The sequence below is a fragment of the Canis lupus genome, chromosome 16, assembly GCF_011100685.1.
Source record: "Canis lupus familiaris isolate Mischka breed German Shepherd chromosome 16, alternate assembly UU_Cfam_GSD_1.0, whole genome shotgun sequence".
NCBI lineage: Eukaryota > Metazoa > Chordata > Mammalia > Carnivora > Canidae > Canis > Canis lupus.
The window spans coordinates 47206647-47233530 of record NC_049237.1 but is presented as its reverse complement, the minus strand read 5'-3'; the positions used below and the strand labels follow the sequence as shown (position 1 = coordinate 47233530).

The following is a 26884-nucleotide window of genomic DNA, read 5'->3' as shown; positions in this document are numbered from 1 at the left end:
AGGCTGTGTCTGGAACCCTCTCTTCTTTTCAGGTCTGCTCTCTCCCTAGGTGAGCTGCTGCTCCATGACCCCTGACACCACAGCCACGAACCACACCTCTGTACCGCCAGCTCTCTCCTCTGGGCTCCTGTCGTGCCCATTCATCCCACGTCTCCGAGTCAATTCAGGGTCAGTGTTCCTCTGCCCCAAACCACGCCACCATCCACACAGTTCTGTCAACCTGAAACCAGGTGTCATGCCTGCCAATGCTCAACCCAATTCATCACCAAGTCCTGGCAATCTTAATTCCTAAATATGTGCCCAATCATTCCATTTCTCATCATTTCTGTTACCCTGGTCTAAGTTATTCTCATCTCCTTCCTAAGTCCATACAATAACTTCCTGACTATTCCATCCTCTCTGGGTGCCACACTCCATTCTCCATGGAGTAGCCAGAGTGGTCTTGTCAAAATGCAAGTATGACTCTGCATTCCTCCTCCTTGAAGACTTCCAGTGACTTCTTATTCCTCTCAGGATGGGAATAAATTCTCCATCTTGGCCCACAGAACTTGGCCCGCCTCAGCTTCTCTCCACCTCATCCACACCTCATCCATCCTTCCCTCTCAGCTTCTTGAGCCTGCTTCTTCTGTTCCCTCAGCCTGGGTACTCCTTCCCACCAACTCCCCAACTTACCCAAGATGTCAACTCGTGTCACCCTCTCAGATGAAACCAGATCCCCTATTAGATAATGTCATAATGCAATATACTTTTCATTATTATACTTTGAACAAGTGGATTTCTACATTTATTTGGGCAAGTATAAGATTATCATCTGTCTCCTCCATGGGATGGTGAGTTCCTGGAGGGAGGGGGAATAGAATGAGGAGAGCTTGTATCTGGTTTTGCTCATAATTGTTTCCTAAGAGCTGATTTCAGGGCCCAGAGTCACTCCCTTTTAACTTGTTTTATGAAGAGACAGAGTTGCCACGACTTGTGAAGAATAGAAGTTCATCCCTGGATTTCTCTTTAAGGCTTTCTAATTACCATAATGGATGCCGATGAGAAACTGTGAGCTTTTTTGGCCAAGACGCCAGCCTGTGAGAGGAGATTGCAGGTAGTTGGACAACTATGAAAACTTTCCAGCACTGGAGGAACTGTTCTTGCAGGCAGCAGTCCAGATAGGCAACACACCTCCTCAGTTTCTCTGCAGCAGAAATCGTTGCCGCCTAGAAGTCCTGCAGAATGCTTTTGAAGATCACTTCTTTGAGACAGCCTCCAACTGGAAATGAGAATTCATACTTTTCCTTGCTAACGCAGACAGAAACACCAGGGTTGCAGACCTTACCATATTTCCTGACAAACGAAGGAAATGACTCAAGGTGAATTCAACCCAAAGAGTCTTAGAGAATTTTGACCCAAGTCCTTTCCAACCAGACAAGATTAATTATAGGAGCGTGAGTTTTGCTTGGTACTTCGGTGATTCTTAACACATGTTTCTATCACATTAAAAAAATCAAATCAATTAGATATAGATTAGATATATGTGTATTGTTATGTCAGAGACCATTTGCCAATCCTTATCATTGTAGTTTCTTATATTAAAAGAGCACAGGGACACCTGGGTGGCTCAGCAGTTGAGCGTCTGCCTTCAGCTCAGGGTGTGATCCTGGAGTCCCGGGATTGAGTCCCACATCGGGCTCCCTGCATGGAGCCTCCCTCTGCCTATGTCTCTCTCTCTCTCTGTGTGTGTGTGTGTGTCTCATGAGTAAATAAATAAAAATCTAAAAAATAAAATAAATAAGCAAAAATTATGAATGTTGTATGCATGGGTGTGTTCTTCTGCAAAGGGGATCCATAGTATTGATAAGTTTCCTAACAAGGCCTTGAATCAGCTGTAAGAATCAGCAAACTACATAGCAGGGCCTCTTTGGGTTCTAAAATTACATACATCTTAAATCCTAATGCTCAACTGGTGATATTATTAGAAAATTCAGTGAAACTCCGGATCCTTTGCACTTGCAATGTCAAATATTTGTCTGAAAAAAATCTTTAGGTTTTATCCAGATATCTGGAGTCCTGTTCATAGAGCCAAAGAACTGAGCCATACATAATGTTAACTCAGACATTTGTATAATTGATGCTGGGCCCCTAATTGTCCCCGTGCCTGAGTGTAGGCATCTAAATTCAGCCAAGCTGAAGGCTGTCAGGAACCCACCGTGGCAGGAATGGGGAAGATGCTGTGAACAATCCACAATTCTTAATCAATAGCCAGTGCATGTCCCCTTATGCAGATGAAATCACCTTGCTTGTAACAACCAAAACTTGACAGGATCTAAGTTAGATACCCACCCATAAAATCCCCAACTAGCCCACCTCTGAAAAGTATAGAAGGGAAAGCTAGGTGGAAATGTGTCTTTCCCCATACAGAAAGTGTCCTATCTAACTGAACACATGCACAGGACAGAAAGAGATCAGTAAAAGAGCCCAGACCCACACCCAACACTATCTAGGGCCATATGAATGGTTGCTCCCAAGTCTCCCTGAGTGCTTGACTGCAGGGAGTTCACACTGCAAAACACATGATAAAAGACCCTGAACTCAGAGTCTTCAAACCCTCCAAAGAGTTTTAACCAGAGACTCCTAAAAAGTTTCTAATTTTTGTTTCTTTTTTGTTTTTCATGATAACCGTAAGAATAAACTTTAAAACCACTGCCACTGTGTATGACAGCACCAAATGTCCAAGGACCTCAAACTCTGTTTCCATACAGTATCTTATTTATCTTCCCATCTACCCTCATTTTTCCTCCTCGGTCCTACTCTGCTTTGGGTTGCCCTTAATATGAAGTGAATATTGGAGCCTCTTCAATCGCAAACCATAGAAATGGAATAGGGGATAAAATTAGCGAACAACAAGCACTCAGCTCTTATTCTTGGCAGAGCACTGCTAGGCCCCAGACATGCGGTTACTGGATGATCTCTTTGGGCTTCCCAAAGAAATACTTGATTTAGGGCCTGGGATCATTTCCCATGATACACTTCTCCTTGCAAAGCTCAATGGCACCATTGGGTGGGGTAATAAAGGGTCTGTTTACAATATTAAATTTCTCGAGCCATGAGGTGGACTATTTTGGACTCTTCACCACTGATGAATTTTTCCGTCTGCTGCTTTATCTACCTGACAGGAAAACTTGAACTACTGCCATTTCTAAATTACACTTCTAAATATTGACTTCACGGCGAGACTCAAAGTGTCATAACACAGCTCACTGGAGCAATGAAGATTTTCCAGGCCTCATCCAGAGGTCTGTACAATGTCCTGTGGGAAGTGGAGAAGGAAAAGGAGGATTTGAGAAGAAAAATAAAATCAAGTCATGTTTAGAAGAAATGCCACTGCACTTCACTTAATCTCGCAGAGATAAATGAACACTCAGTGGGCTGTTAGCTCTGGAGGGGCTGGAGGGGACCAGGGTGGAGGGAGAAAGGATAGAAGTGACCATTAATCCCCCATCTGTCAGCCAGTAAGAATGGAGGGTGCAAGAGTACTCCTGGCTGGGTTGGGTGGCAGGGCCTTCAGAGGCACTTAGCTCTTAGAGATCCTTCCAAACTAGATGCCTAGAAGGACTGGACAGTGTCTGAGATACAAGAGACTTTTCATCCAATTTCTATTAGGACTTCATCATGACCAAATATTTAGCTAATCTTCATTTAGGTCACTGAAGAATTCTAGGAGACTTTCTTTTTAGCTTCTTTCCTCCCAACAGTTAACACTACAAACTGATCTTAAGGCATATTTGTCACATCACATTAGCTGTTAAACTGTGAATCAAAAGAAGCAATTGGACCTTTCTTGCCCTTAAGGAGCTATTTTGGAGGAGAACATGATATTTTACATGCAAATTAGCTTTGAGATTTTTTTAATATATACTCAGGGATATATAACTTCAAGTTGTTTAGTATCATGAAGGAGCCAGATCCTTCAGGATGAGATATAGAATAATGCTCTGTAACACTGCAGAGAGAGGGCTAAAATATGGCAGCTGTGTCCCTTCAGGACCATTCCCTACCTTCATGTGCAATGGTATCTACTGCTATCTGAAAGGCCACCGAAAGGAGGTCATGTGTAGAGGAGGCAACACGTGGGGAGCTAGGGAGAGATGATGAGGGTTGTGCTCTTCAGAGCATGAAAGGCTCAAGTTCCAAGACAGGAAGTTAAATTAACCAGCCACCGTAAGATGTAAGATGGCCCTTATAGCACTGGGGCAACAGGCATCCTGATGGTCCTTAGATTTTTCTAAGGTGGTCCCTAAGGAAGCATGCCCAATCTGTTCCTTTTCCCAGGCCTATGCCTGTGGGCCCTTGCATTTGTTGATAATGATTTCTGAGAATGACCTCAACATGCATCCTTTGGCTTGAGACCTCATCATATTGGGCGGAACCATGAGCTCGGCTCTTTTAGCAAATCTGATCAGCTTGGCTCGTGGACTGACTTCTTTTCTTGATCTCATGTCCAACTCTGAAAAGTTGAGTCTCCATCTGAGGCAATGAAGTCCTCTTAAACCCTCCCCTTGCTTGAAATCATGTCAGCTGAGGTAGTAGCTATGGGCAGAACCCCAGGTGTCTTCGGAAGAAACTCCAGTACTCTCCCCGACATTCTATCTGCCAGCAGAGCCAGCCTGTGTCTAATTGTTCTTTTACCTAGTTTTGAATTTATGCAGCCTGCTCTGGCCTTCACGGGCTCACCTATGGGTGCTAGTCTCTGCTCTGTGGCAATTTTCCCCAGCATGGCTGTGGGGCGGTTTTCCATGGTCTCCATCTGTCTGTGTTCTATGCTCCTCCAAGAGCTGGCACAGCCTTGAGTGCCCTGAGCAGCTCCCCATGTGACCATCTCCAACCAGCTTCCTCCAAAACCCTGCTGAAGGCCCACGCCTTCAGTGTGGGCCATCTGTGATTCAGCCTTGGCTTACTCATCCTTCTCTCTGCTCTCTCCGACCCCCACCTGCCACCTTCCCCCACAACCCACCACACTCTCACAATTTATCAGGCTGCTGCTGTCCTCTAACCCAGGGAAATGAGCTCCCCCACCCCCACCGCTGCCTCTCCCCATTAAATCTCTTCATTTCTTCTAGGCCTCTCCTGACATCTTCTTCCATCATGGCAATCAGCAGTATTACACCATTAAGAATTTGGAAAAAAGTGTGTCTAAAGTCGTGTACATAGGGAAGTCATATTACCCGCTTACCTGAAGAATGAATTCCATCAATGGGAAGACAACTGTAAGTTGATTATTTTGTTATCACTGAATCCTCTCATCCTTAGTGAAAGATTTTTGACTGCCAAGACGAGAGTATTCTGAAGACTTCTCACGGCAGCCAGGGTAGTTTGCATGATGACTTACCTCATTGCAGTAAGTAATTTAGTTTCTCATTGATCTATGATGTACAGGAGGAATATTAATACAAAGAGAATTCACTTAATGCAGTACCAAAAAGTTGTAAGTGCTTTGAATCCTCTTTTCAACTTGCAGGGGAGCTCAAAATCTATAGAAATAGTATGCCAAATTCTTTTGTAAAGCAGAGAAGCAACACATAATTTATCTCTTTTGGATATCCAAAATTTTGCACATGAAAAAGCATGATATACTACAGCAATATTGCTGAAGCAAGGAAATCAGGAAACAGCATTGTGTCTTCTATTGCTAGAGAGCTCAAAACAAAAGTTTAAAACACATGCCTGTAAGACATATTTCTTGTAAAGATCCCATTTTCCAAACCTTGGCTTGGTCTTTGAACATGAAAACTACATCATTTGTTTTCAGAGACTCCACAGTTTTTGAGATATGGGAGGCTGGAAGGGTCTGGATGTCAACACACTCACCTGGCCAGTAATACATGTAGACTTTCCTTTTGGCCTTGGTCAGAGTGACCCACAGAGGTTCTGATCCATTCCACCAGAGAGGCATCAGGCTGTCTCTGTTGACACCAATGTCAAATGACTTGTTGGTGTTAGGGTCCCACATGTAGTTCCCAATCATCTGATGGACCTCACAATGGCGGCCTATGTTGATGAGAACACAAGCCTGTCAATTTATTGTTCTAGTCTTTTTATATTTTATCTTTTGGTAAAAGCCATTTTCTCTTTTCTGCTTATAAAAGCCATTCATGCGCAGTTAGGAAGTACAGAATAGCACAAAAATTCACTTTTAATTTTTTTTTATCATAGATGTTTCTTCCCTCTTAGATTGTACCATACCACAAAGACAATTAGATGAGAAGTCTAATAATTTGAGGATGGGGTCATTTTGTGTGAAGTTCATTTGCCAATCTATTTTAAGTTATCCTGAGGATGTTGTGCACAAAATCTGACCCATTGTTCATGGCTCAAAATCTAAATATGAATCAGTATGGAAATTGTAGATTCCTGTGGAGCTTGGATTAGGTCTCACCCCAGAGCACCCCTTCGAAACCCTCCTCCCATAAAGTCATGAATCTAGATGCTTTGGAGTTTATTTCCTTGTGTTCCTGGATAAGAGGAGTTATTGCTTCAGCTCAGAACAATGATAGAATCTACGACATTTGGAACAGAATGGTGAGAAATAGATTCAACTTTGAAAAACAAAGCAAGAAAACAGCCCTCCAAATGGAGTGTTATATAGAAATGAGGATTGCTTCTGTTGGGCACAGCTTAGTCCCAGAAGAGAAGCCAGAAGTGAAAGACGCAAGCGCTTGGACTCTTTTGAAACGCTAGGCTTAAATTATTTATTTTGGAGCAATCTGCTACATCTTTAAAGTAAAAATAACACAAACATTGGCAAGTGCATCAAAAATTGCTGCAATTTTCGTGAGCGTCATTTGGCATCAGGATGAAACATGCTTCACTGAGCTCACTAACTATGCTTAATCAAAGTGACTTTTTTTGTTTGTTCGCTATTGTTCTTTCTTCTTGAACACCTCTACCTCACCCCCAACACACACAACAAATTTATTTTTAAACAAAAACAAAGAGAAACCATAAAATACAGTTTTGAAAATTTGGAGACCCAAAATATTATAAAGGAAAAACCTTTTATTTCACAGCAGAAACCCCGGCCTCCTACAAATCATGCTTTGAATTTAAAGCCCAGAGATTCAAAAATAAAAATGGTTTTTACCCAAGGATGCAGGGTTAGCTTTTTGACTCTGACCAAAGGTGTCACATGTGGACTGACAAAATTAAAAAATAAAATAAAATAAAATAAGAACTTTGAACGATTTCTCCAATGGTTAAGGAACTTAGTTACATTTATTCCTTCAACTGACGTGTATTCAATGCTTCTCTGGGCTCTACATTGTGATAGGCATAAAGATTCAAAATAAATTGGATAGTCCCCAACCTCAAGTACCTTGTAATATAATACTTAACAGAGGTTCCTTAGCATAAAAGAGACAGGCTTCCTTGGGCCAGGACTAAGAAGGGGACCAGGGTGCCACCTTAACTTGAGAACTGTAAGGATTCTCACCCACTCTTTTGAGAACAAATCCTAATATGTTCTAACTCATTAAAAGTAGGGACATACTTCTTATTGTTTGATTATGTTATTTTTTTAGGCTATCAAAGTTTAATAATATCAAGGTGAATCCTGTCTTGAGTAAAATTTCTACCTGCTTTCTTTATTCAAAATACTGTGTCTTGTATCTAAAACATTTTTTATTATCCTACAAATCCTCACCCTTTTCACAAGGCAAGATAATCATGGTAATATTCACTGGGAAATGTGTCCTTTCCAGTCTTTCCCTGTAGATGTTCTCTAATGTCCTCCTAATAGCAGATGTATCTTAACTGGAGCTGGTGTCACAGACACTGGGCAAGGGCGCAAAATTGAAAAGGGTTTGGGAAGCATTACCAAAGTCGGTAAACCAAGAAGTTTCTAGATGAATCACAGGAAAGGGCTGGAAAGGCTCAGAATATCAGATATGAGAATAATGGGGAGAGATACCAAGTGGGAAGGATATAGGAATCTCTGCTTTTATCTGAAACTGTTTTGGCAATTTTAGAAGAAATGCCTGAAACCCAAATCTAACCAGGCCTCATGTGATGCAGTTCCCGCGAGGTGATACTTCAAAGAAGTATGAAGCAACTGAAAATAATTAAAAAAAAAAAAAAGAAAAGAAAAAGAAAATAATTTTTTAAGTACTTATAAATTGTATACCTTGGCAATCCCACAATATCATTTGATAAAATGTTTTTCTTCTTTTCAACACTCACACCCAACTGTCTAGATCCTAGAGGGTGCAAACTCTCTCACCCTCTTTTGCTCTCTGGGTAAAAAATTATAAGGAGCCTCCTGTGGATTGTAGAGCTGTCTTATGACTGGATTGTGGACTATGTGTTTGTAAGAGAGAGAGACCGAGAGAGACCGAGAGAGAACATTCTTCCAGAGAATGTCTGTTAAAATTAAATTCTCCATCTCTTACACATATTTTTTTGGAAACATCCATAGGGCTTCACTGAGGAGAGAAGGAGAGACAGGATCTACGTGTGTAGTTAACACACAATTCTGGAATATTTTACATTTTTAAATGATGAAATCCTGTTTCCTGTGGTTATCTGAGTCCCTTAGCTTTTTTCCTGATGGATCTTTTCTTCTTCCCATTATGTAAGATGTAGCATTAGCCTTGGTACTCCCTTTACACAATTGAATCTGTGGTGCCCGCTGACTCAAGTGAGCTCTGATAACTTTAATATGACATTCTTTAGGGAAGTATCTTTAAGACAAAGACCCCAAAGGTAGCTGTGGTTCCTCCTCTCATCTAGCACGCCAGCTGGTCTAGGCTGGCCCAGAGTGGCTCATCCATTCTAAAGGAAGATCAGACATATGGAGATCAACACTTCTCCAAAGGCTGGAAGTGATATATTGGAACGAAGAGGTTCCTGTTCACTTCCTGTAAGTGAATGGTACCTAAAGAAGATCCTGGGACCAGTTCTTCTTTCTAGGTGAGTTAAAGGGTTTCCAAGTGTAGACTGGAGCTCTTTCAACAAGGTTAACCTCAGACCCCTGTTTAGCAAAGTAGTTTTTTATTCTTTTGGTAGACTGGGGCCTTGAGTTAAGGTGGCAGGGTGTATTCTTCAAAGGCTTAATCACAGATGCTATGCTAGTCCCCAGGGGCATCCCTTTGTTTTAGGAAGTGTTGTCTTTCATGGAAGCCAGCAGGAGGATGTATGCTCCCTATCTCATGTCTGCTCTGAATCTTCTCTCCCAGATGAGCTGATTTCTTTCCATGAATATATTAAGGCTGGCAGTCTATACTTATAACAGTCTAAGTCCACTTTTACTCAAGCTGGTTTCCTTACCTACCCTGTCTCTCTCTTGTTCTTTCATTTTTATTGCCTCAGCAAATGCGGTGGCTGTAAAAACAGAACAGAACAAAACACAATGTACTGGCTTCTGCAGCCCACAAGCTCTCATCTCCATATTTCTGCCTGACCCATATCTATTTTTATACATCTGCAACTCTTCTTGATTTTCCTCTGGTTTAGGCTTTCCAAACAGAGCTTTGCTATAGTTTGATTATTTGGACCCTTTCCTCAAGACTTCAACAGAAACTTTCCTGACATGGACACAAACCACAAATCTCAGGTGGTTTTCAAGTATGGTGTAAAGAAAGTCTACTTCTTTCCCCTACATCCCCTCCTCCAAATGACAGCCAGGTGGGGCTTTAAAACTTGTCCCAGAAGGTGTAGTACTCACTCTAAAAATGGGGACAGCTCCCGGTACAAAAATTTCCAAACACAGTTGAATATTTTTTTCATTTTACCTCCCGTAGAATTTATAAACTTGTTAACACAAATTGTGGCAATCAATCTGATACCTGAAGGTTGTGGACTTCTTTTAAAAATTAATTTCAGAGAGAGAATTTAGTGATTCATCAGTTGCATATAATACACAGGGCTCATTCCATTAAGTGTCCTCCATAGGACCTGTGAACTCTTGAAGCCCATCCATAGATGCCACCTCAGTTTAAGAGCTGCTGCATTTGACTAGGAGCTGCTAGTGGCTACTCTGACCAGTGGCAAGCACAGGGGCTACTGCCTGCCTTTCTCAGAGGATGCTCACGGAATAGTTTCAACACCTAGAACCACTGTATAGGAGGAACAGGACAAGAAACCTTCATTTTTTATTCCCCAAAGTCTTAGTCAAGTGTGTTCTGATGTAATGACCATCACCAGAAGTTTCTTAGCAAATACTCATAATCTTCTGCATCTGTTATATGTTTCCAAACATCTCAGCAATGGCTGGCCTTCACATCAAATGAGATGACTGCAGATCTCTCCATATTATTTACAACTGATGGACATCTATAGGGTTGCTGCTACTTAGTCTTTAACTGGTCTTAATTTGTTCTCATTATTTTCAAATAGTTAATGTTAATTCTTTTTATAGTTCTTATTTCATTTATTTTCTGTTTTTTCATTCATCCAACATGTATTTATCACACGTTTATATGCCAGGCATTTAAAGACCACAAGCTAAGGTCTCTGTCTTTGAAGTGCTCATGGCTTGGTAGAGGCAATATTGTGGTTTAATGATTAAGGGGGCAGATGTTGGAGGCAGACTGCATAGATGTGATTCCAAGCTCTACTATTTACTATCTGCGTGACCTTGGACAAGTAGCTTAGACTCTCTGAAGCTTAATTTTCTCATCAGAATAATGATCGTAAAAAAATAAATAAATAAATAATAAAAAGAATAATGATCGTGATAATAATTATTGTGACATATACATACAGATATGGTGTTCTTCCTTTGCATGGTAGTGTAGAACCATAAAAATGACCATGCACAAAAATAAAGAGAAATAAAACCAAGTAGATCACTAAGGAAAGTCAACAAACCATGACAGAAGTGAGCAAGAGAAGAAAGGAACAGAGAAGAGTTACAGAAACAACCATAACACAAGTAACAAAATGGCAATAAGTATATATCTATCAATAATTACTTTGAATATAAAAGTACTAAATGCTCCAATCAAAAGACATGGGGGGTGACAAAATGGATTTAAAAAAGCAAGACCCATCTATTTACTGCCTAAAAAATATCCATTTCAGACCTAAAGACCCAGGCAGATTGAAAGTGAAAGTGATAGAAAAGTATTTTTCATGCAAATCAAAGTGAAAGGAAAGTTGAGGTAGCAACATTTATATCAGACAAAATAGACTTTAAAACAAAGACTCAGGATCCCTGGGTGGCGCAGCGGTTTGGCGCCTGCCTTTGGCCCAGGGCGCGATCCTGGAGACCCGGGATCGAATCCCACGTCGGGCTCCCGGTGCATGGAGCCTGCTTCTCCTTCTGCCTATGTCTCTGCCTCTCTCTCTCTCTCTCTCTCTCTCTGTGTGACTATCATAAATAAATAAAAATTAAAAAAAAAAAACAAAGACTCTAACAAGAGACCAAAAAGGACTACTAGATAATCATAAAGAGAACAATTCAACAATAAGATATAACAATTATAAATATTTATTCATTCAACATGGGAGCACCAAATACACAAAGCAGCTAATAACAAACCTAGAAAGTAATTGACAGTAATACAATAATAGTAGGGGACTTTAACATCTCACTTACATCAATGGATGGATAATCCAAACAGAAAAATCAACAAGAAAACAGTGGCTTTGAATGACATATTGGAAGAGATGGATCTAACAGATATATTCAAAACATTCCATCCTAAAACAGCAGAATACACATTATTTTCAAGTGCACATGGAACATTCTCCAGAATAGATCACGTTTTAGGCTACAAAACAAGTCTCAGCAAATTGAAAAAGATCAGTCATACTATGCATCTTTTCCAACCACAATGCTATGAAACTAGGAATCAACCATAAGAAAAAGTCTAAAAAGACCACAAATACATGGAAGTTAAAAAGCATGCTATTAAATAATGAATGGGTCAACCGAGAAATAAAAAATGAAATAAAAAATATATGAGGACTAATGAAAACAAAAACTCATGGTCCACAATCTTTGGGATGCAGCAAAAGCTGTTCTAAGAGGGAAGCTTATAGCAAATACAGGTCTACCTTAAGAAGCAAGAAAAATCTCAAGTAAATAACCAAATCTTACACCTAAAAGAGCTAGAAAAAGAAGAAAAAACAAAATCCAAAACTAGTGAAAGGAAGCAAATAATAAGGATTACAGCAGAAATAGATGAAATAGAAACTAAAAAACCAATAGAACAGATCAATTAAACCAGGAACTGATTCTTTAAAAAGATCAACAAAATTGATAAATCTTTAACCAGACTCATCAAAAAGGGAGTGCGGCTCAAATAAACAAAATCAGCAATGAAAGAGGAGAAATAACCCACACCACAGATATACAAAAGATTATAAGAGAATGTCATGAAAAATTATATACCAACAAATTGGACAACCCAGAAGAAATGCATTCATTCCTAGAAACATATAACCTCCCAAAATTGAATCAGGAAGAAATTGAACATTTGAACAGATAAATAACCAGCAATGAAATTGAATCACAAAAAACTTCCCAAAAACAAAAGTCCTAGACCAGACAGCTTCACAGATGAATTCTACTAAACATTTAAAGAAGAGTTAATACCTATTATTCTCAAATTATTCCAAAAAATAGAAGAGGAAGGAAAGCTTCTAACTTCATTCAATGAGGCCAGCATTACTCTGATACCAAAATCATATAAAAACACTGCAAAAAAAAGAACTATAGACCAATATCTCTGATGAACATAGATGCAAAAATCCTCAACAAAAAATTAGCAAACTGAATCCAACGACACATTAAAAAAATCATTCAACACTATCAAGTTGGATTTATTCCCAGGATACAAGGGTGGTCCAATATTTGCAAATTGATCAACATAATACTTCACATTAATTTAAAAAAAAAGGATAAGAACCAGGTGATCCTTTCAATAGATACAGAAAAAGCATTTGAACAAAGTACAACCATTCATGATAAAAACCCTCAACAAACTGGGTTTAGAGAGAACATAACTGAACATAATAAAGGCCATATATGAAAAAGCCACAGCTAACATCGTACCCAATGGTAAAACACTGAGAACCTTTCCTATAAGATCAGGAGCAAGACAAGGATGTCCACTCTCACCACCTTCATTCAATATAATACTGGAAATTTAGCCACAATAATCAGGCAGCAAAAATAAATAAAACACAACCAAATTGATAAGGAAGAAGTAAAACTTTCACTCTTCTCAGATGACAAGATACATAAAAACCCTAAAGACTCCACCAAGAAACAATTAGAACTGATAAATGAATTCAGTAATTTTCACAGGATACAGAAATCCATTGCATTTCTATAAAGTAATAATGAACCAGCAGAAAGAGAAGTTAGGAAAATAATCCCATTTACAATTGCACCAAAAATAATAAAATACCTAAGAATAAACTTAACCAAGGAGATCTGAGGACTGTAAATCACTGTAAAGCAGTGATGAAAGAAATTGAAGACGATACAAACAAATGAAAAAATATCCCATGCTCATGGATCGAAAGGACAAATATTATTAAAATGTCCATACTCCGAAAGCAATCTAAATATTTAATGCAATCCCTATCAAAATACCAGCAGCATTTGTCACAGAACTAACACAAACAATCCTAAAATTTGTATAGAACCACAAAAAAACCCTGAGTAGCCAAAGCCGTCTTGAAAAAGAAGAACAAAACTGGAAGTCTCACATTCCCAGATTTCAAGATATACTATAAAGCTGAGCAATCAAGACAGTATGGTACTGGCACAAAAATAGACACATAGATCAAGGGAACAGAATAAAGAGCTTATAAATAAACCCATCATTATATGGTCAATTAATATTCAACAAAGGAGGAAAGAATATGCAATGGGAAAAAGATAGTCTCTTTAATAAATGGTGCTGGGAAAGCTAGACAGCTAGCTACATGCAAAAGAGTAAAAGTGGACCGCTTTCTTATACTATACACAAAATAAACTCAAAATAGATTAAGGACTTAAATGTGAGACCTAAAACCATAAAAATCCAAAAAGAGAGCACAGGCAGTAATTTCTTTGACATTGCCCATAGCAACATTTTTCTAGATATGTCTCCTGAGGCAAAGGAAACAAAAGCAAAAATAAACTATTGGGACCACATCAAAATTAAAAGTTTCTGCACAGCAAAGGAAAAAATCAACAAAATAAAGACAACTTACTGAGTGGGAGAAGATCTATGTAAAGGACATATCCAATAAAGGGTTAGTATCCAAAATGTATAAAGAACTTCTATAACTCAACACCAGGAAGACAAATAATTTAATTTAAAAATGGGCAGAAGACATGAACAGACACTTCTCCAAAGAAGACATACAGATGGCCAATAAGCACATGAAAAGATATTCAACATCACTCTTTATCAAGGAAATGCAAATCAAATTTGCACAAATGTGCATCTCACATCTGTGAGAATGTCTAAAATCAAAAAGACAAGAAACAACGTGTGTTGGCGAGGATGTGAAGAAAAAGGAACCCTTGTGCACTGTTGATAGGAATGCAAACTGGGGAAGCCACTGTGAAAATAATACAGAGGTTTCTTTAAAAATTAAATATAGAGCTATCCATATTATCCAGTAATTCCACTACTGGGTATTTATCCAAAGAATATGAAAGTACTAACTCAAAGAGATATATGTACCCCTATGTTGATGACAGCATTATTTACAATAGCCAAACTATGGAGGCAGCCCAAGTGTCTATCAATTGATGAATGGAAAAATGAAGAAAGTAGGAAAATCAATACTCATTAGCACATTGTAATTTTAAACAATAGAAATATTGACAAAGACTCTTATTTCTCAGTAAAAATAAAACTTATCAGACTGGTTTGAAGAGTGCTTGTCTACTTTTTCCCAAGATACAACATGATCCAAGTAAGCATATTTTCCTTGTCTTAGCAAACTGTCCTACCATTTCTAAGTTTGGATCAGCTTCAAACATTTTATCCTTTGTGCTTTCAATGTCATGAAATATCTCTGAGAGTTCTTTTAATGTGAAGATTTCTGCTAGTGTCACTTTAGGACATCTTCATCCTTCTCATCACAGATGAGATTGACATCTTCATTTATGTCATTAAGATCACCTTCACTAAGTTCCTCTGGCTGCACGGTGACCGTCTCCGATGGTGCTGATGTCCAAATCCCCCGATCAACTATTTCCCCTGTGATTCCATTTATTTTTGGTTCTGATCCTGCAAAGTTATTTGCATAATGCAGCATGTTTCTGTCACATTGTATGTGTATTACTTGCTTTCACGAAGCGTGGATGTTTTCGGCTACATGTTTAGGTCATATTTCTTCCAAAACTTAGCTAAAAAAAATTGCATGATCCCCCACTATAGTATCAAAAGCCTGGCCAAGAAAAGCCCATCTAAGAAAATAGGCTTTTGAGCAGCCCCAGTGTCAGAGTGGTTTAGCGTGCCTGCAGCCTGAGGCGTGATCCTGGAGACCCCGGATCGAGTCCCACGGCAGGCTACCTGCATGGAGCCTGCTTCTCCCTCTGCTTGTGTCTCTGCCTCTGTCTCTCTTTCTTTGTGTGTCTCTATGAATAAATAAAATCTTTTAAAAAATTAAGAAAATAGGCTTTTAAAAGTTGAAATAGCCTAGATCTATTTGCTAGATCATTAAAAATGTTTTTGGAGTAAAAAGCACATTTTCACATCTTTGTTGAAGTGTTGAAGAGAATTAGGGTGACCTGGAGCATTATCCAGCACCAGTAATGCATTAAAGTTCAATTAAATGGGTTTATCGCTGGGAGGCAAGGAGGCAACACAATTACATGTTTTGCTGTCTGTGCCTGCACTAAGTAACATGGGTGACAACCAATTACCAGCAGACTTTGAAAGAAGTGATGCGATTGGTCACTGGTCATGATGCACATTCGTTATTTACATAGTGATCTGTGGACTGAAGAGCCCGCAGTGAATTATACTTTATGCTACAACAGCTACAATTACGGCTGCCATATTCATTGTAGTTAATATGGGGTGGCAACTGAAGTTAGAATCCTGTTGCTGGGGAACTGGTATTATTTAACTAAAGTGTGGTAATTAGATTTTGTGCTTACTCAAACTGAACTAAGCGAGGAGTGTGTTTGTGTACACACAGACATATGTGCATACACATACATATGCACATACATATACATATATACATATACACAGCACACAGTAAGCACTGTTAACATCAACTTTTATTGCTATTATTAGGAGAATCACAGAAACAAATATAATCCAAAGATCAACTGGAGCCTCCTTTCTCTTGAGCTCTACACATGATTTGCTCCAACCCTATTTCCACCAAGATTCTTGCACATAACTTCAGGCACTTCCACCTCTAGACTCGTGCTTCCATAATACATGGTACCCTAGAAATGAAGCTCATTTACTACATTGCATTACATTTTTACATTTCTACAAAGAAACTCCACACACAAAATATTCCCAAAATATCCCTCTTTGGCCCTTCACAGTAAAGGTCCCCGCCTTGTCCACCTCACTGACTCTCCCCTTCTCCATTCTCTGCTCCACAGCACCTACTAGCCAAATTTCTCTCCAGACTTCAGTTTTCTCAAAAGTAATTCAGTCCTCCAGAGTTCCTGTTCAACTCCCAAATTTGCATACTCATTAGCACATAGAATGCTGGAAAAAAGGAAGGAAGGAAGGGAGAAAGGAAAAAAGGAAAAAGAAAATCAAGTGTTTCTTAAAATAGGAGCCACCCACTTTAGAAGGCCATTGTAGTTAGAGTTGCCAGGTTTATTTTAGGAAAAAAAAGAAGAAGAAAAAAAGGAAAAGACAAAGATGTCAGATTCCCAGTTAAATTTGAAGTTTAGATAACCATGAATTTCTTTTTCCCCTATGTGTCCCAATATTCCATGGAACATACTTCTGCTAAATTATCTGTTGGTTATCTAAAATTCAAATGTGGCCAGGAAACCCTGTATTTCACCTGGCAGCTCTAACTGTCATGCTGAGAAGCACCCTCTCTGCTTCTACCTCATGGTCACGATGAAGCACGAGAAGTGGGCTGAGGGGTACACAGGGAACCCGGGAGGAACACAGAATGAGGGAAGGCCAACTCATCCTGGATGAGTCAGAGAAAGCTTCTTGAGGAGGTGGGATTTGAAAGCTAAGGAAGACTTTTCAGACACAAAATCTAGTGCACCCAGAGGTGAGGGCAAGCCCAAAATGATGAAGAGATGAGAGAGGGGGATATTTCTTGTTCAGGTAAAACAGAGTTCCACTTTCCATCACTCAGCTTCACTCCCTTAAAGGATGAGATGCTCATAATGATATGCTGTGCTGGTACAATTCAAGACAGTTGTGGCTTGACTCAGTGTAAGTCCTGGCAGTGTAAACAGATGGTACAGTTTCCTGAGAGGGGCTATTTGCCAAAAGGGGTGGTGAGTGTTTGGGAGATCCAATAAAAGATGGTGATGCAACCCAAGATTACGTGTGGCAGGAGCCAGCACCCCTCCCCTCCCCCCAAACCTCCACTCCACTCAGGCTTGAAGAGCAAGGAGAGGAGCTTGGCCAACTCTGAACCAGGGAGTCAGAACCAATCTCCCAAATTCAATCTCCTCCCTCTGTCCAGCTGAGGCCATCCAGGAGGCCATTTCAGGAGGACTAGGAAGAGGAGGAGTAGGGCAAATAGACAAATAGAGAAGACACAGTACAAAAGCCAAGGAAAACCATAAGGCACATATTTTTCAAGAAGATCATACTGACCGCTTGAGTAGGATCTTTAAGTATTAGGGACCACCCCAGCCTGATGTCACCAGCACAGGGCCATGTTGAGTGTTTATGGTTCCCGCATACATCTCAGAAATGGAGGAGACCACAGATGACTTCCCGGTCTAATCCTCTATCTATGAATTCAGAGGTAAGAGACATCTCTCTGCATTATGCATATATTAGGTGTGAAAGAGTCAGTATTTGCTCAAGGCCACAGTGCTAACAAGTGGTTCGTGGGGCGTAGGGGCAAACAGAACAAAACCAACATGAACCTTGATCCTGTCTTTCAGTACGACTTGCTTTGCTCTTCACTTTTCAGGACTACAATAGAGTTGGTTCTATCTGTATTCTGGAACATAAATTTATGCTGATTTCAAGAGGAGACTTCTTGCCTTTTTTTTTTTTAACCATTGATTTATGTCTGTAAATAAACATGCAGAAAACAACCACATTGCCTATTATATCAGTAAGCACTCTGGTCCCACAGCCACCAAGGAACCAATAGAGGAATGTCTCTATTCTACAAAAGCTTTCTTCATTCTGATGTACAATTGCCCTTACAAAGTAATATGAATCTTTAATTTCTAAAGTCTTCTATCATATTCTTCTGGGGGTCCACCTGTGTTTCCATTGGATGAATGGGACTCTGTCTAATCATTATTAAAATAGCTCATTGAAAAGTGAAAAATGAAGTTACATGCTAGGCCCATCAGTTTAGTCAAAACATTTTCGACTAACTGGACATCATCATGAGCAGAAATCATGAAGCAGAGGCCAGAGTGGTGGGCAGGCCTCAGGGGCCACTGGTTGGAAATCTCTGTCACAACCATGTGTGATGGGTACACTGAGCCAGGCTGAGGACAATCTGTCCACCCTGGGAGATGATGGGTACAGTGGAGCGATAACAGGCATGTAGTGAGGAACACCACAGTTTGGGCTAAGGGGTCTTCTCCCTTTTGAGCTATGGGAATTGAGGCAAATCCTTCACTTCTCGGAGCCTCAGTTTTTCCATCTCTAAAATGGAAATAATAGTACTTTCCTGGCTGGATTGTTATATTAAAAATAAAAAATTGTCAACAGATATACAATGTTTGCTATGTTTCATGTATTATTCTAGGTTCAGGTGTTACAGGTTGAATTGTGTCCTCTCACAAAATATATGTTCAAGTCCTAATCCCTAGTACCTCAAGAAGTAACCTTATCTAGAAATTGGGTCTTTACAGAGGAAAATCAAATTAAAACGAGGTCATTAGAGTTGGCCTAACTCAATTATGACCAATATCTTTATTTAAAAAGGGGAAGTTTGGATTCAGAGGAAGACATACACAGAGGGAAGATGATGTGAAGACATGGGGAGAAGGTGGCCATCTACAAGCCAAGGAGCTCCAAGAACTACCAGTAGCTAGAAGAGGCAAGGAAGGACCCTTCCCTGGAGCTTTTAGGGGTGTATGACCCTGCCAACACCTTGATTTCTGACTGCAGGCATCCAGAACAGTGAGACAATCAATCCGTGTTGTTCTAAGGCGCCCACTGTGTGGTGCTTTGTTGTAGTAGCTCCAGGAAACTAACATAGCATTTAATATTGATAATCACTTCGGGGATAAGTACTATTGTTGGCCCTCTTTACAGATGAAGTAACTGAGGCCCAGAAAGGCAACTTTCCTGAAGTCTCTCAACAGCAGGTGTAGTGCAGCCAGGTTTCAACTCAGGGGGCCTGGATCAGAGTCCTTGCTCTTAACTAGTATGATCTACTAACACTAGTTCACCGGTGTACAAACTAGCACTCAATACAACCCGCAGTACTTACTAAGCCCACAAGGAGGGCACTGCTGCTGCTGCTATTGGGCTTGCTATTATGTAATCTGGAAAGATTCTACTCTCAAGGACGGGATGGCTTCAGGGAACCGTGAGCCTGTCCAGGTGTAAGGTTGCAAGGCTTCAGCCTACTCAGGAAGTACCTTAACTGGGGCAATGCATGGGTGGGCTAGAGGCCAAGTTAGACTCTCTCAGGAGGGCTTATCACCTGAAGGCCAAAGGTCTGTACCGATTTGACAGGTAATAAGCTTAGTAGTAAGACTGATCAGTTTAGTAGTAAGACGAGTTCTTGGCCACCTCCTATGTGTCTGGAACGAGGTATTCTATGCTTCCATCTTAGTCTTCAACGTAACTCTAAGCGATGGATACAATTATCCTCATTTGTACATGGAGAAATAAGGCTGGAAGTGCCCACACAGCTGATAAGAGGGTAGAGCCCAATTCAAAGCCAGATCCCACTGATTCAGTGTCCTCATGCTTCCCAGCACCCACTGGACTGTTTATCAACTCATCAGGACTTGGTCATTGTAATAGAAATTGCCTCATAATCCCGGTTTGCTTCTGAGACTCTCACCAAGGTAACCACACAGAGGTGCACAGATCTCCAGAAAGCCAGACACTTTCACCTTTACAGTCGACTATCATGCACAAACATTACCACAAATATCTCTAAAGAAGGGAATGCTTCCAGACAGGGGGATACTAATGAAGCAGATAGGGATCATACATTCCCTCTCCCCCTGGAAAAAGTACAGCTGTGAAAAGAGAGGCTCCCAAAGCTCCAAAGCCCTGCAAGTTAATGGGTGCATTTTAAAGACTGAATGTATATACAACACCTCAAATTGATGTGGGCTCCAAGAAGTAACCGTAGCCCCGATTCAGAGCCAGGCAACCTGAGAATGTTAGAAGTCGGATTTCCTACTACTAGACCTCTCAGCACTTCCCGTTGAGCATTTGGAGGCTCTAAAGATTAGTTTAGACCCTATTTAGATTGGTGAACTTTCAAATAACTACTTGATACCCAAGAGACTTAAAGGAAATAACAAGGTATTACTCAAAGCACCTAACTTACAAGTTGAAATTTGTTTTAAGGATCATCTCTGTTGGGAAATATATCTTCTTTTCTTAACTTGTTCAAAGACAGTGTTTGGTATGTTAAAGTAGGGGCTTCCAATGAAATATGCAAGGTCAAGGTGAAAGAAAAGCTCAAAATTTGCACATCTTTAAATGTAACTACTGATCTACGTGCCAGACACAGTCACGATTAGATTCTGAGTCACAAATATTGCAAGACCGAGATAACAGGCTTTGATTATAGTGTGAAGTGTAGGGACTGTAATAAAAATAACCCCAAATGTTAAAAAGGAGAGATAGTTTTTATTAGAGACATTCACACTCATAGTTGTGAGGTCACTGGACTCAAAAAAGAATGCACGGTTTTATTTTCCTGGCATGTACTAGATTGGTGCCATTATTTAACAACCAGGATACAGGAAAAGAAACAAAACTTATTTTCCTGCATAAGGGCAAAAATGTTGATCTTGAAGCTTTTATTTTAAACACTTTTTATTTCTGGAGAGCTAATTTTTATCAAAGCTCAAAGAAATTTCCAAACAAGTTAATCTATCCTCACCTCTGTGCAAAGTTAGAAACAAGCCTGGGTTAATTATTACATTAAGATGGAATCTCTTTTGAGACACAGTCCCATTTTACTGAGAACTTCTAGGGACTTCTAGAGATGGAAGGTATTCAAAGGGAGGAACTTCTTAATCCTGGTACTTATTCTTGCATAGATGAATGAAATTCAGCCAATACCTTTAACCTGAAGTGCCCTCTCCCTTGTGATAAAGCCTCCATCCCGCCAGCCCCCCGCCCCCCACACACACACTGAAGTACCCTCCTCTCCCCCAGGGACATAAGATTGGCCACATTCCTCACACAACTTGGGGTAGTTACTTTGGCATAACACAAGCCCCAGCCCCCTCCCATCCTGTCCACCTGCAAGTGTTTACATCCTCTCCTCTAACCCAGGACAGGAGTTTTTACCAGGGAAGGGGGGTGTTCTAATTCCCACCTGTGGCTAGAGCAGGGGTGGAGGGCAAGGATGGAGAGTTCAACTCAGTTAAAAAAAAAAAAAAACCACATTCTCCACTCCAGCTTTTCAATTGGTGTAGAACCTGGGATGATTGATGAGTGATCTCCAACAACAGGGACCAGGCATCAAAATATTATTGGATCAACCATCAAGTCCAGAAACTGATAAAGAATTATCAAATTCAGCTGTTCAAGACTGTGAGGTTATCAGCAATGTCAATGGCTCAATCTAGTGTGGACCAAAGAATCTATAAAAATAAAAACCATTCCTGCAGCAGGGGAGGTGGGTGGGGGGGACTGGGGTAGCTGGGTGATGGGCACGGAGGAGGGCACTTGATGGGATGAGCACTGGGTATCATACTATATGTTGGCAAATTGAAATTGTTGGCAATTTTCAGTTAAAAAACTGAAAAAAAAATAAAAACCATTCTATCATTCTACCCCACTCCTGCCCCCCCCCCCTTTTTTTTTTGGTAGGAAGCAAATGGAAGAAAACTGACTTCTGTCAGTGTGATTAGTTTTGCTTGTCTTTGCTAGAATGTGTGAGGTATGATGCTGGCCTGTCCCAGGTCACGACCTTGGGCCACGTGTGGCCATGGAGAAGTGAGACCAGCTCCCCAAGCCATGGGAGGGAAAACCAGGTTAGGTCACCACTGTAGCCACACTCACCTGCTCTGATCAACGAGCAGTAGCAATCAGCATGTAAACGGACGGCTTTGGAGTTGACACCACGCCTCACCTAATGATTTGTGTATATAATTCTCCTTGGGTGCTCTTAGCATACATAAAATGTGTTGAAAGATAATTTGCCTTACGGATGAAGGAGTAACTCAAATGAGCAATTCATCACTTGGCTAGGTGTGAGAAGGAGCTTTTTGATGTACTGATAGTTTGTTTCCCAGTCCAAGGAGTCCACACCACGCAACAGAGGAGCTTCTTGAGCTAAAACTAGAAGCTCGAAAAAAAAATAATAAAAAAATAAAACTAGAAGCTCGGGCAGGATGAGAACTGGCAGGAGCTGAGGACCTATGAGAAGCATGTGGCCTGGGGAAAGCGGGCTGGAGCCCAACAGACCCAAGTCAGAAATCTCCCCCTGCCGTGGGAGCTCACACAAGCCATTTAACTTTAATGAGCCTTCATTTCTTCATCTGAAAAATGGAGATAATCATCCTTTCTTGTAGAGTTAGATAACTGGAGGCACATAGCAGGCATGCAGTAGGTGCACATCACCTAAATCCCCTGAAAAGGGCGATGCTCTCAAGCAGCGCGCAGGGGTGAACGGCCTCTAGGGAGGGAAGAGGCTGGGCAGCCTCTTATTTCGTGTTTGCACACGTGAGATCAAGGATTTGAAGGGAACAGAAAAGAAAAGAAAAAAAGAAAAGAAAAGAAGCACTGCCACCTATGAGCCTTGCTCGGGAACGTCTGGCCCCTCCGCAGGCCCAGGAGGCCCGAGAGAACCCGACAAGCCTGGCCCGACAGCGCCCTCTGCTGGCGGCCGCAAGCATCTCCGCCACCTGCAGCCCCACCAGGCTGATGCGAAGAGCCTCGCACCTGTGCGGGCCTCGCGTTTCAGAGTCTCGGGGCCTGAAGGCACCCCAGGATCCTGATCGCCGCCTATGAAGATGCCACACAAGCCAAGGATCCGGGTTCCGAGGCCAGCAGCGAGGCCTGGGGGGCCGGGGCGCCGCGCACCCAGAGGAGCCCCTTCAGTCCCTGCGACCCCGTGCAGAGCAGGTTTGGGGGGGGGGGGTCGCCCTGTCCGAACCTTACTCACCTGAATTCTCCCATCGAGTTTCCGAGGCCTCAGCCACCCCGCCCCCCATCCTAATCTTTGTTTTGTTTCCCTTTTCTTTTTTTAGAAGTTGCTTCTATTCAGTGTTTTATTACCCTACCCTTTGTCACCCTCCTCTTCCTTTCTCTTTAAGGTCAGTGATTTTTCACCCCAATTCGTAAGGGTCACTGCAGTGAGCATTGAACTTCCCTAGCACCCCTTTGTACTAGAAACAGCCTCCTGCCCCTTGGGAAATGCCTCCCCCCAACCCACGGTCCATTCAGCAGCTTACATGAGCAGACCTCTCCCCCTACGGTGAGTGGGGACAGGGTGGCCCCCTCTGCCAGGCTGGCTGCAGTGACACTTGTTCCGGGGCCCGAGCTGTGCAGGTCAGAGCCCTGTCCCTGCATTCCCCAGGCTGGAGGGAACCCATTCCCTTGGGTGGCCAAGCCGGGCAGAAGTGCCCCCAGTGTAAAGATGTGTCCCCTGGGAGGGCAGCCTCAGGCTGCGGAGGGACAGATGTGGGCGGTGGGGAGGGAGCCCCAGAGGTGGAGGTGGGCACTGAGTCCTCCAGGGTTTGTCCTGAGCGGGCTCCCAGCTCCAGCTTTCCTTTTGTCTGCAGCAGCCGGCTTGGGTTGCCATCACTTGGGTCCTTTACTCTGTTCCAGGATTCACCTCCCTGCAGCCATCACACGGGCTCGGTGGGCATTTCTGGCCGCTTTGCCCTCCTCACTCTGAGCTCAGGGCAAAGGGCAATGCCTCAGGATGCCTTATTTATTTTTTTAAGATTTTATTTATTTATTCATGAGAGACCTAGAGAGAGAGGCAGAGACACAGGCAGAGGGAGAAGCAGGTTCCCTCTGGGGAACCTGATACAGGACTTGATCCCAGGACTCCGGGATCACACGCTGAGCCAAAGGCAGACGCTCAACCACTGAGCCACCCAGGTGCCCCCCTCAGGATGCTTTACAGTGAGGTCCTGGACCTGGGCAGCACGTGGCTCTGAGCACCAGGCCCCAGCACATGGCCTAGCTCCTCTCCTCAGGCTACTCACCCATGGCAAACCTCGCAGTCTAATTTGCATTAAAAGTGCTTATCAGATGGGGCACCTGGGTGGCTTAGTCCATTAAGCATCTGCCTTTGGCTCAGGTCATGATCCCAGGGTCCTGGGATCGAGGCCTGCATCAGGCTCCCTGGCTTGGTGGGGAATCTGCCTCTGCCCCTGCTCATGTGCTCTCCCTCTCTCTTTAAAATAAATAAATATTTATTTATAAATATATTTTTAAATATATCATACATATATATAAATGTTTTTAAGAACCTTTTTTAAAAAAATTATTATGGGCTAAGTGTGAGTTTATCTCTTCTGAAGAGCATAGACAAAATTTAAAAGTTCTCTTTTATGGGAATTTTCGAACATATGAAAAAACTAGGATAAACAACAATAAAGAGTATCCTGCCTTCATTTCATGTTTCCCTTCTCCCACTGTAATATCTGAAGAGCAAATCCCAGACATCATAACTTAAATCTTAAATATTTCTATTTCTTTCATTGAAGAACTTTAAAAAAAAATAACAGTATTGTTTCACACCCAATGAAATGAATAATTCTTCAGTATCACCTGTTACCCGGTCCATGTTCAGATTTTCCCAATTATCTCAAAAAATACCTGTGCAGTTAATTTCTTTGAATCAGGGTCCAAACAAAACCACACGTTGTATTTTATTATGGCTGTTAGTCTTCTTTAACCTACGAGGGTTCTCCTCATTTTATTTATTTGTTATTTATTCTCCATTTTTTTTAATTGAGAAAACTGGGTCTTTTGTCCTGAAAAATGTCTCATATTACAGATTTGTTCTATTATATCCTTGTGGTGTTATTAACATTTTCCTTTATCTCCTATATTTCTTGAAAACTACTGGTTCAGTCTAGAGCTCTGACTAGATTCAGATTCAATTTTTTTTTTTTAAGGCAAGGATCCATCATCATTAGGACTGCCTGATTCGAGCAACAACCACTGACAATCATCACCTACATTCATTCTTTTTATAAGGTTGCAAAATCCCTCCCTTCCCAGATGAAGGAATTTTCTGGGGACAGGTTCTTTTCAGGATTTCTGTTGAGCCTGTATATGCCTTACACTCAAGTGTGTGGATGCATCAGGTATCTATTGCTGTGTAACAAATGATTTCAAACCTTAGGTTATTTAAAACAACAATCATTTATTCAGCTCACAAATCTACAATTTGGGCAGAAGTCAGAAGGGAAACTCCTCTGTATGTGGCATGAGCAGGGGCAGCTCATCAGGGTGATGGACACCTCGGGGCTGGAGCTATAGGAAGGCAATGGATGCTGGCCATGGCCTGAGCTGGAAATGCCACATCATTGTAGCCCTTCCACATGGCTGCTTGGCTCCTTCAATGTATGGAAGCTGGTCTTAAGGGTGAAAAACCCAAGAAAGCAAGGAAGAAAGAGTTGATATTTTTATGACCCAGACCCAGAAGTCACACAGCACCATTTCTCTTGTGCTTTATTATCAAAGCTATCGCTAAGGCCCATCTAGGTTCAAAAAGAGGGAATACATGGAATGTCTTAGAGATATCCCATTTCTGGAGTATTTATCTTCAGGACACACTGTTAGGTACTGTGAAAAGTAGATGAGTAGGACATGATCCCAGTATTGAAGATCTACCTGGGAACACATTTGGTTGGTCAAGTCTGAGGGTCCCTGCAGCTTATAATTCTCTTAACTCTGAAGAAAGGAGATGACAGGGACACCTGGGTGGCTCAGTGGTCGAGCATCTGCCTTCGGCTCAGGGTGTGATCCCAGGGTCCGGGATGGAGTCCTGCATCGGGCTGCCTGCATGGAGCCTGTATCTCCCTCTGTCTCTGTCTCTGCCTCTCTCTCTCTCTGTGTGTGTGTCATGAATAAACAAAAAATAAAATAAAATAAAATAAAAAGAAGAAAGAAAGGAGATGACAGAGGCTCAGACTCTCATGAAATTATAACCAAGTTAGAAATTAGGACAAATCAGGAGGAAGGGGCAAGATCGAAAGAAATACCTCTACTGGATAATCAAAGAGGGAGCGCTTAGAAGAGTCCTTAAATACTCTTTTTTGAAATAAAATATGGTATCAGTCAATCATCGAATCATTTATAAGACAATAGAAGAGATCTTAAAGCTTTAATCCTATGCCAAGCTAATGAAATATATAAGATACTATATACCTGCAGCATACCTAATACTAACCAATGAGAACCATATGAGAACAGAAGCTTCTACTATGTGCCAAGTACTATGCTGAGAGGTTTCCAGAATTATCTCACCTCATCTTCACATTAGCCTTATGTAACAGATAGTTTACAGATGAGAACCGTGGCCCAGATAGTGAAGTAAGTTATGTAAGTTCCTCTGCCAGGATTGGAACTAATCTATATTT

At 41.3% G+C, this 26884-nt stretch overlaps 1 protein-coding gene across 1 annotated transcript in view; it reads right to left on the bottom strand.

Moving 5' to 3' along the window:
• ENPP6 (ectonucleotide pyrophosphatase/phosphodiesterase 6) overlaps positions 1-26884 on the bottom strand; it is a 112381-nt gene that overhangs the window by 55937 nt on the left and 29560 nt on the right. Inside the window, exon 2 of the mRNA XM_038560433.1 lies at positions 5854-6033. Within this exon, the coding sequence (XP_038416361.1) occupies positions 5854-6033 (180 nt within the window). The remainder of the gene's footprint in view (positions 1-5853; positions 6034-26884) is intronic.